At 58.7% G+C, this 10,984-nt stretch overlaps 1 protein-coding gene across 1 annotated transcript in view; it reads left to right on the forward strand.

The window, feature by feature from the left end:
- The window catches only part of LOC309886720 (opioid-binding protein/cell adhesion molecule homolog), a gene marked incomplete at both ends in the record, with an annotated part of 99,408 nt that extends 89,516 nt beyond the window's left edge, over window positions 1-9,892 (forward strand). The window contains 5 exons of the mRNA XM_082777853.1: window positions 8,073-8,198; window positions 8,436-8,570; window positions 8,666-8,786; window positions 9,122-9,273; window positions 9,792-9,892. Of these exons, the coding sequence (XP_082633979.1) occupies window positions 8,073-8,198; window positions 8,436-8,570; window positions 8,666-8,786; window positions 9,122-9,273; window positions 9,792-9,892 (635 nt within the window). The remainder of the gene's footprint in view (window positions 1-8,072; window positions 8,199-8,435; window positions 8,571-8,665; window positions 8,787-9,121; window positions 9,274-9,791) is intronic.
- Between the last annotated feature and the right edge of the window lie 1,092 nt (window positions 9,893-10,984).

A 10,984-nucleotide genomic window follows, 5' to 3' on the forward strand; every position in this document is an offset into this window, starting at 1 on the left:
AGTGGCACGTGCCAGGAACCTGGGGCTTTCATGTTCCTGCTGTACATCGTGAAGGGAGAGCAGAGCATCCTCCGAGTGGCTGGGATAAAGCGCTAGCCCAAAATCTAGCAGGGTGTATGGAGGAGGACACAACTTTCAGCTGTAAGAAGTGATGGGGAGCATCCCCTGACCCCTCTTCTTGAGGAAAAAGCCCCCAAAAGCAGCTGGCAGCAGGCGGGTCAGTGCCGCAGGCATTGGGAGCCGAAGGAACAAAAGAGCGGCGGCAGCTGGATTAATTACTGCAAAAAGCAGAAACGGCAAAGTGGGGGCGAGAACGGGAGAAGTTGTTTCCTCATTATATCCCCAAACAGAAAGAACGTTTTTATCGCACGCACAAATAGCTCCCTGGGAAGCACTTTCACTTCCTAATTGTTCATAAATTTACTGACAGGTGGTTACACAGTAGGTATACCACTCGGAGTTTCAGTTTTATTGCTTTCACTGTCTCAACGCAAAAACCTAGAGAAAAAGGGGTGCGCAGGTGGGAGACATAGCCCAGCAAAAGCAGCTAGATGCTTGTGCTTAATTTTCCAATTTCTTGTTCACGTGAGTTCCTTGGCATGTCCAGATTTTGGTTTTGCTCTGATTTAAGGGTTTTTTGTTGGTTTGTTTATCCTAATTCTTTGAAATGTGGTTGTGGCCTGAGGGTGTCATGGTCCAGCCCTGCATGGTGCTGCTGGTTTCCAAATCCTCCAAAATGGGGACAGAAAGGGGCACACGGTGCCACGGGAAGGCTCTGACACACCTGGAGATGGAGAATGTGCCACGTAGTGCTCCCAGGCATCTGTAGGAACGTGGTTGTGGTCTGTTTTCCTTTTTCCCCCTCCCTTTGGCTGCACTCAGATCGCTCTGAGTGTGAAATATCTCATCTCCGTTGTGAGATAATTTGTCTGAAATGTTATGGGTTATGATGCTTGCCCAGCCGCTCCATGCAAAGCATGTTTCACCGTGGGAAGGCAAAGAAAAGGCAGCACTTAAGAGCAGGAGAAGGAGAAAGGGAAAATTCCCCCCCCAGCCAAAGCGCTCTTGGAGTGCGCAAGGTGTCAGCGTGACGTGCCACTCGCGGGACCGAGGAATTTTACAAAAATCATCCCCGTGCCCGAACTATAGCTGTCAGATGCGCTTAATCTATTATGTCGATAAAATCAACTCTGACGAGCCTCTCAGATTGTGCTGTCATCAAAATTGAGTTGATGAGAGGTGATAATCCTCGCTGTCGACAAGCACCACTTTGGCACAGCTCCCAGCGGTGCCCCCTTCCCGGGAACCAGGCAGGACGCTGGGTGCATTCGCATGGGTTGCCCTTCGTGGGCAGCCCCGTGTTGGCCACGGGGATGGGTTTGTACCCCCATCTTCTGGCTGCCAGGCTGTTTTTGTAGCCCTGATGGCTGTGCTGAGGTCTGGCTGTTAGCTGGATGAAATAGGGGTGAATAAGAGGACCAAACCCCAAGCCCTGGGAGAAATCAGGCGGCATGCAGGGACCTGTCTCCGTTTGCTGACAGGGACTGGTGCCGTCCCGCTGTTCTCCCCATCTGCAAAAGGAAGCAAAACTTGAGCTTTCAGCATATTTCCCTCCTTTGTGCTGCCTTTCTGCACGCTAATTAGTCCTTGCCCGGTGACACCTCTGACAGCTCCATCCTGCCCGTGCCGGGGAGGCTCACGTGGAGCTGTGGGAGCGCGGGGTGGAGGCAGCCGGGGGTGCCTGGGAGGGAGGCAGCAGGAGAGCCGGGGGGGACCAGAGCCATGCCAGGGTACGATCCTGCTCCTTCGTGTTGGGGGGGACAACCGGGGAGGGGATGGAGCAGTGCAAGCCCTGCGTCTCCCCCAAAAAAAGAGCAGCAAGAGAGGGAGTGTGTGAGGCTTTGGGGCTGGACCATGTGGGATGGTGCCCATGGAGGTCCTCACGTCCCCGCAGGGCACTCAGGAGGAGATTGTCCCCTTTGTAGGAAAATGCTGAGGCAGGGGTGGCCGGGAAGCTGTCCAGGCGCCCATCCCGCTGCTGCAGATAAACCGTCCGTCCTCGCCCATCTGGCAGTAACGAGAGGGAGAAATGTGAATAGCAATGGGAGGAGATGAGAGGTCCATAAATACTGGTGAATAAATAAAAGCATTAACATTTAATGAAAGAGGGCTGCGGCTCTCCTGCCAGATCCATCTCTGGCAAGAGGGAAGGGAAAAGCCTCCTGGTCAAGGGGGAGCAGGGAGGGGATTTGGGGAGTCTTGGGGAGCGCACACAGTTTGTGGCATCGTACCTGGGCTGCCCATGTCTGGCACCACGGCATCTGATGGAGAAGTGCTGCACGTTGGGCTGCTCTTTGGGGTCGTGGCAGAGATGGTGTTGGCATCCCTGGCTGCAGCCAGCCACCACCTCCCACCTGGGCAGCATGTGAGAGGGGGCCCTTTGCCTTTTTTCTTAGTCTCATGAGCACGCAGTGCTGCTGGTCTGGTGGAGAGGCGCTGTGGTGTGGTCTGTAAGGCTGCTGGAGGGTGTCCTCAGAAAGCATCCATGGGGCTGAGCAGGAGATTTGAGCCCAGGCACTTTTCCCACTGGGTTGCATGGGCTACAGCAGCATGGTGGGGTGTCTGTCCTGGGCATTGCAGTGCTGTGTTGGCAACATTTGCTGTGCCTTAGTGAAATGTGAAGCTCCAGGCAGGCTTTGGGCATCCCCGTGGAGTTTTTTTGGGTCACGTTGCAAGGGTGCTTTGCTAAAGGACTGCCCCTGCTCAAAGCAGGCCAAATGCAAGAAGTGTCACGTCCAGGTGAGCAGCGGTGTCCCGTGGGCCCCCACTGCCATTTTGCATGGATAACTGGCACTTAGCAGCAGGTCAGCTCTCATTTTGGGGTGGATGGAAGGGACAGGGGCTGTTTGGGGGCAGAAAAGCCACCGAGCACACTCAAGTAGCCCTGCTGCTGCAGGATGCCGGGCGCTTTGCAGAGCCTGCAGGCATCCATCTTCTCCTGCCATATCCCAGGTGTAGGAAGAGGTCTCTTTGAATGGATTAGGAGCTAATGATCTGGAGGGACATCCGTTGTGTATGTCAGTGCTCGCTCAGCCTCGCCGCTCCGTGGCGTGCAGCATTAATGAGCTCGTGGCTAAAAATAGCCAGCTGCACTCCCCGGGCCGTGGTGGCAAGCGTTCCTGGTAAGGATCTGGGATATGGAGGGGCCAGGAGCCAAGTCAGCCCCTGTGTGCTTGCGTGGGGTCAATAATCAGGCAGTAATTACCGGAGAGCTGCCTCTTGCCACGGGGGTTAGCAGGGAAGGGCTGTGCCCCTCGCCGTAGCCATCCCTCGTGGTATCAGGAGATCTCACGAGCTCCAAGATCTCCCAGCACTTGGCAAGAAGAGCAGTTTGCTGCCAAGCAGGGGCATGACTGGTGCTGGTGTCCAGAGTTTTGGGGAGCCCTGTGGGCTGCCTACGTGTGCTGGGGATGGATCCCCAGCTTATGGCATGTATGGCCACCGGCCGTGCTGGTGTCGCTGGTGCGTGAGGCCACGGCCAGCCCCACAGGGCCACCAGCAGCTCTCCTTCTGGTGCCCTGCAGTGCACAGGGGGGCACTGGCAGGTTGGGCAAGTAGCATGGGTGTCCCCGTGGGTGTCCCCTCTATGTGTGTGCACAGCTTGCTGGTGGCACAGGACTGACACCAAGTCGTGGCGGAGAGCACCAGAAGCTGATTTTGGGTGCAGAGGCTCTCCGGCACCGTGCAGCATCGTGCAGAAGGGCACACACCATCTCACTGTGGCTTGGGGTCCAGGAGGGCAGGGAGGCAAGGGGAGGCACAGGGTTTTACAGTCCCCACAAGCACCAGCAGGACCTGGTGTGCCGCAGTCACCTGGGCCCGATGTAAAATATTAACCGGCACATCGGGCGGTGTGGGTCTCGAGCGGTAAAGGAAGGAGATAAATCACGGGCTTATTGTTATTGAATTTAGTGGCATCACTTTCACATTCAATTTCTCTCGCCCGCTTTCTGAACAAACAAGAAATTACAGCCCAAATGTATTTTTTTGGCCTAGTGAACATTATGCATTAACTTACCCCTGATTAATATTACACGGGGTCGACGCAATCCTCCGCGGGCTGCTTGCTGCGCCGGCGAGACCGCGAACCAACGCGCCGCTCCCGGCTTCCTAGGGATTTACTTCACATTCAATTTGCTCCTAGTAGTGGGCTTTTAAATGGAAAACAAGACTATTAATAAGGGGGTAGAGCTGCAGCGCTGCTGTGTCGCCTTCCCCCTGTAACTCTCCAGACAAGCGTCTCGCCGCTGTCCCACGAGCACGCCGTGAGCTGGGGGGGCTGGAGAGGGTCCCCCAGGGTGGGCAATGGCCACATCGGTCCCCAAAGTGACCGTGGCATGGTGTCAGGGCAGCTGGAGATGGGGCTGGACTGTGTTGACCCCCCTGCAAGCCCTGTTTTGTACCAGTGGCAGCCAAGGACTGCAAATTTGGGGCAGAGATCTGTGCCCCTTGAACAATCGAGGAGCATCTCACCCCTGTTCCCTTAAATATCGTGTTATCATTGTGCCGTGGGCTAACAAGAGCCGGTGTGCGAGATGTTGTAAAGTGTATTATGTGTGTCAGGAGACAAGAGGCAGAGCAGGCACTCCGCGTACTTGCTCGAGCATCGGCCCCGGTTTTGCTGCTTCTCTGCTTATTAACACGTTTGCCCAGGGATCATTTATTATGTTCTATATTTAGTGACAAGAGAGTGTCATAAATGTTGGATATTATCTGCATAGGGGATGTAGGACAGGGGGAGGGCCCCCAGTGATAGCTGCGGAGAATCAAAGATAAGCCAAGAAGAGCTTGCTGTTGACATGTAAATGAGCCGGGCTAGCACCTGCAGTAGTGCTGGAGGATGAGAAGCATGAGCAGGGCTCTCCCTCCTGGTGCTTTGGGGACTGGGGAGTGGGACAGGAGAGCCTTTTGCCTCCCTGCCCATGGGTAATCTCAAGCCACAGCAGCTCGAGAGGGACGTGCTCTTAGCTGTAGGTGCCATGCCCGTAGCTGCATGGTGGTGGTGCTCATGGGGAATGGCTCATGGGGCAGTGTTTTGGGCACTGTCATGTTGCTTCCTGCCCTCATCCTGCCTCCCAGCTCTCAGGTCCTGTTTGCTGACAGCATCCCTGCGCAGCCCCAGCTCCCTCCTGCCCTGCTCGTGAGTTGAAGCAACGGCAAAGGCAGCCTGCCCTTGAGGCTGCGCGCAGGGGAGTGCAGTTGGTGGGATCTATAGAAATGTAATCAGGTTCCTTCGATGTCCTCCTGCGAGTCCCTGTAACCTCGTAGGCAATGATCGCTGTCGTGGTGGGTATTGAGCTGGCCAGCGGCCCCACGCTCTCCAGGGGCACCCACCCCCGTGCATCCCTGACAGCTCTCAGGAGCATTTTTGGTGGGATGAGGGTGGGCAGCAGCGTGGCACAGTGATGCAGTCTCATTTCCCTGGCCCTGGTCACCCTGGCCCACCAGGGTGTCTGTCTGTGGGCTGTTTGTGCGTGGCTGGGTTGGGATCACGAGGCGATGCGTAGCTGTAGGAGCAGTGAGTACCTCATGCTGAAGCATTGCTGCCTGCGCCGGGGCTGAGCTATATTCTGGGTCAGTCTGCTTGCCTTGGATTCCATTAATAGTTTTTTTTTTTGCCTGCCCTGGGCACAGTTTTAGCTCCTTGCTCATAGGTGGTTCCATGCATGGAGCAGGCAAAGCACCAGGAATGAACTGGTGCTGGTCTGCCCCATGCCCGATGTATCATGGATAAAGCTGAGTGTTGTCCCTGGGTGCTGCCAGGATGGAGAGGGGCCCTGAGCAGCTTTAAGTGCTTGGTGTTGGGTTGAGGTGCCTCTAAGCTTCACACAGCTGTGCTGGGACAGGCTGGACCAGGCGCTGCTTCCCTCCCTGTGTGACACCTCCCTGCCCTGCAGGAAAGCTGCCTCCCACCTGGGTCTTGCATGAGAGTCACTCTGGTGGTCACCATCACCTGGGGGAGAGGGCAGCTCTGATGGGAAGAGGCAAAGAGGTGAGATGCCTCCATCGCCTCCACAAGGCCCCCATGGCTAGCCTGAGCTGCTCTGCTCATGGACCACAGACCGTGGAGAAAGGGAATGTGGCAGGGGGCTCCCAGTTACCTGCATGACATGGGAAATGCAGAGCAATGGGGGTGGCCAGGCTTTATTGCAGGAGCAGGCAGCTGCACAGGTTCTGGGTGCTGCTGCAGCCAGCAGTCCTATTTCATGGGTGTCTGCAGCCCTGAGTCCTCCCAGGTCCCACCCGGCAGCCCCAAACACATGCTGTTAGCAGCAGGGAGACGTGCAAGGATGCAGGTGGTAGCACAGAAAGCTCTCTCCTCATCTGAGTGAGAAAAGGCTTTTTGGGGGTGTCTCAAGTCACTGGCACATTGTTCCCGTGCCAAAGGTCCCCGTGGCAAGAATCGCATTGAGTCAGCGGGGTCGGAGCCCGGTGCCAACAGAGCGAAACTCATTGTGTCAGGGCTGACACTGCTCTGCCTGTAGAGCAGGAGAAATCCCAGCTCTGTGTCTGGGTGCCCAGACGTGCGGGGCCCCTTCCGACAGACCCTTTGGGGACAAGCCGTCGGAGCGTGCCGCCCGCACTCGGAGCGCTAACTACATTTTTCACCGGTTGCCGGCGCACACTTTTCATTTTTGGATTGCCAGTCTCCCCTGAAGGACTCAGACAATCTCCCTCTGCTATAACAGACTGTACTTCTATATTAAAGTGTCAAGTTGCTGGGAAATTTACTGCCTCGCAGGGCCCATCAGGCGGCGCAGGCTCGGCAGCGCCTTCGCCAGGGGGCTGCGCCGGGGAGAGGGCTGGCTGTGAGCGCACAAAGTGGCAAGCCCAGCCTTGTGGCCACCTGGGAGCAAAAGGTGTTCCCAATCTGTATTTTAACCCTTTTCTTGTGACTTTTAACAAGGCACGGGCGTCGGTAGTGGGTGAGCATCAGCAGGGCTGGACCAGCAGGTGGGAGCGTGGCAGGGGCTGGTGGCAGGGCGCTGCACTAAGAGCTCCACACGCAGTCGGTGCCTTAGGTGGAGGGGCTGTGGGTCCTGGCGTTGTGGTGCAGTGGGACTGGCAGTGCCACTGTCCCTATGGAGAAGGACCCACGTGCCTGGTCTAAGTGCTAAGAGCATCACCCAGCTGGCACCGGCTGGTGGAGAAGCTGTGATGTGTCACACACCAGGCTTCCCGCGGGGCCAGGAGTATGGAAAAATGAGGCAGCAGCCTCAGTGGGGCTGGGATGGTCCCCAGGGATGGGAGAACTGAGATGTTGTGCTTACGTTGATGGGCTCACATCCCTTCCTGGGGCTTGATGGTGGTGTTCTTCCAGCAGCCAGACCAGCAAAAGTGTCGGGTGTGTGGCACTGCGTGTGCCTGGGCTCACGGCATTGCTCAGGGTGGGCTCATGGGGCACAGCACCAGCAGGGCCGGGGTGGAGCTGGGTTTAGGGAGAGCCATTCTGCATAGTTGGGTCAGCTCCTGGGGGCAGCATCCTCCAGTCCTGCAGCCCAGAGCACCAGAGAATGGCGTCGGCAAACAGGATTTAATTGCTTTTTGCCAGCGACGGGGATATTTATGGGTTTGGAGAATGCCAAGTTATTTATTAGATGGAGTATCAGGGGATAGACTAATATAAATCACGATGGCCGGCATTGAATGGAGCAGACAATCAGTAATTTAGCAAGCTTTAATAAAAATGCTAAAATATGAGAGCTGTTGGCGGTCGTAACGAGAATCGGTTATCACGGCGGTGCCCGAAGCTGCGGGGGCTGGTGTTTTGGGGTGGGGGGGAAGACCCCAGGGCTGTGCTCAGGCTGGTTAGAGATGGCATTTTGCAGGTGTGGGGTCAGGGCTGGGGAGGAAAATGGGGCAGATAAGCTGATGGCTGATAGCAGGCTGTCCGTGTCAGAGGGGAGGGTGGCATTTATGGCACGGGCACAGTGCAGCAGACCCACTGCACCATTTGGGTGGGTCCAAAACCTGTGCATTGATGCCCCCCCCTGTTGTCGTGTGCCTTGCAGTTCCCCCCCAGATCGTCAACATCTCATCAGACATCACCGTGAACGAAGGCAGCAGCGTGACCCTCATGTGCCTGGCCTTCGGGAGGCCGGAGCCCACCGTCACGTGGCGGCACCTCTCCGGGAAAGGTGAGGGGAGGCGCGGGGTTTTGGGGAGCCACCCGTGATGGATGCGGGGTGCTGCCGGAGGGAGGGCTCCACAGGTCCTCCTGCTGCGGGGGGACAGCATGGCAGAGGGATGGAGGACGGCAGGGATGCGAGGGGCTTTTTTGGGGTTGGTTTGGGGGCTGTCAGGGGTCCAGCACAGGAGGGCGAGGTGTTGGATGTGGTGGGTGACGGTGCCCCGTGTTTATCCACGGCTCCCAGGACAGGGCTTTGTGAGCGAGGACGAGTACCTGGAGATCACGGGCATCACACGGGAGCAGTCTGGGGAGTACGAGTGCAGCGCTGTCAATGATGTGGCCGTCCCAGACGTCCGGAAAGTCAAAGTCACCGTCAACTGTAAGTGGCTGGGGTGGGCGTCCTGGGGTGGACATGGCACTGGGGTGGGTGCAGGGCCTGGCCCAGGGGCATGATGTGGTGTGGTGTCCCTGCAGACCCCCCGTACATCTCGAACGCCAAGAACACAGGCGCCTCGGTGGGCCAGAAGGGCATCCTGCAGTGCGAGGCCTCGGCTGTCCCCGTGGCGGAGTTTCAGTGGTTCAAGGAGGACACCAGGTGCGGGGGCACGGCGGGTGCGAAGTGGGGTGAAGGTGGCCGGGGAACCAGCACAGAGGGTCGGGGTCCCAGCACCAAGGGGGTCTTGGGGTCCAGGGTCTCCAGGGATGGTGGGCACAGGTTGGGAAGGGGGCGGATATGGCCAGGGCATCCCGGGGAGGAAGGTGGGCTGGGGATGGGGCGAGAGGTGTGCTTCTGGTGGCAGGGTGGGGTGAAAGGGTGGCTCCTGTGGGGCTGGATGGGGTGTGAGTGCACGTGGTGGTGGGCCAGGAGGGCTTTATTCTCTTCTTGCCCCACCTGGGGCTCTGAGCAGTGCCGTCCACCACTCCCTGCAGGTTAGCAAACGGGCTGGAGGGGGTGCGGATCGAGAGCAAGGGCCGCTTGTCGACGCTGACCTTCTTCAACGTCTCGGAGAAAGACTACGGCAACTACACGTGTGTGGCCACGAACAAGTTGGGCAACACCAACGCCAGCATCATCCTGTACGGTGCGTGCTCCTGCTTTTTGCAGCTCGGGGTGGGAAGGAAGGGAAGTGGTGTCCGTGAGCAGACAGCAACATGGAGCAGAGCAGCACGGAGCAGAGCAGAGTGGAGCCGGCTGCTTGTTTATGGGGCTGGCCTGGTGATGTGTAGGATGGAGCAAGCCCTGAGGATCCCAGTGACAGCAGGGGGGAGCAGATGCACGGGATAGACAGAGAGCAAGTCCGAGAGGGAGAACGATGGGTGAGGGGACAGAGAGAGACATGCACAGGGATGATGAGAAACATGCTGAGAGAGGGAGGGACAGAGGGAAAGGGCTTGTCTGCTTGCCCCTTCATAGCTCCAGGATGAAGCTCCTGGGCACTGCTGGGACCCTTATGGCACCCAGGGCGATGGGGATGCCTGTATCTAGCCCCTGATGGGGACACAAGGGGATGACAGGGCTCCTGTTTGCATGACGACGTGATGTGTCCTCTCTCCACCAGCCTTAACGCTGTCCCTCCTCTTCCTCTTCTCTCCCCCACAGGGCCCGGAGCGGTGCACGACGGCGGCAACGCGGCATCCCGGGTGGCCACCGGCCTCTGCCTCTGGGCCGCCCTCCTCGCTCGCCTCCTCCTCGACTTTTGATAAGGGAGCGGAGGGTCCCGGGAGGCCCCGCCGCGCCTCTGCCCCGCCGCGGGCTCGGCCCGCCGGGACGGCCGCCCGGGGACTCCTCTCCGTCAGACGGGCGCCGCGCCGGAGGACGGGGAACGGCGCCGAGGGGCCGAGGACGGCCGCGTCTCCCACCTGCCGGGATCGTTCTCGCCGCTGGTCACGCTGTACAGACCCCACCACGTGCCACCAAGACTGTCACCCGCCACCGCCGCCCGCCGCGCAGGGCGATGCCGTGCCGAGCCTTGCCCGCTGCCCTGTCCCTCTTTGCGCCGAGCCGGTTGCGGCTGATGTGCCCCGGGGATGTGGTCTGGCGTGGACGGGGCTCCCCGCTGCCACCCGGCAGGCGTTTTGGTGGCATCGTGTCTGACACGGGTGCGGCGGGGCAGGAGCCGCCTGGACCGCTCACCAGGGATGTCCATCTCGTCGTTGCGTCAAGCCGCCTGCGCCCAAACAGACCCCAGAGTTGAAGCCCTGCGTCTCTGCCCTGCGCCTTTTCGGTCCTGAATGTGATTTCTCACCACCAAAGCTCCTCCCCGACCATCTCCTCACTTCTCCGTCCCCTAGTGCACCCCTCCAGCACCACGGCCCCACTGCCCTGTCCCTGCTGACTGCCCGAGGATGTGGCCCAGCCGTGATGCCCACTGACCCTTTCCAGCTGCCTCCCCTGGCACGACCCAAGCGAGGGGCGATGCTCAGTCCCCGAAGGACCACAAACCTCCCACTGCACTGTCTCCCAGCTAACATCACCCCACCATGCTTTTGTAGGCACGAGGCTGCCCTCCTGGGAACGTGAGTCCTTGGGGTCACCACGGTCCCTGCTTTGCTCCGGACCCCTGCCCGCGACACGCGGACCTGCCGCTTGGATGTGGCCCTGACACCGTGCCTGTGTTTGTTTGGAGGCTCCGTGGACCAGGGCTACGTGAGATGCTCACAGTATTTCCAGCCACTTGCTCAACGTGACAGCCAAAGCACCGATGCTGGAAGGAGGCACTAACCGACAGAGGAAGGCACCAGGTGACAAGCACGGCCACCGCAATGGCTCCACCACTACTGTCCCACCTGTGC

The sequence above is a fragment of the Aythya marila genome (genome assembly GCF_965140915.1).
Source record: "Aythya marila genome assembly, chromosome: 23".
Taxonomy (NCBI): Eukaryota; Metazoa; Chordata; class Aves; order Anseriformes; family Anatidae; genus Aythya; species Aythya marila.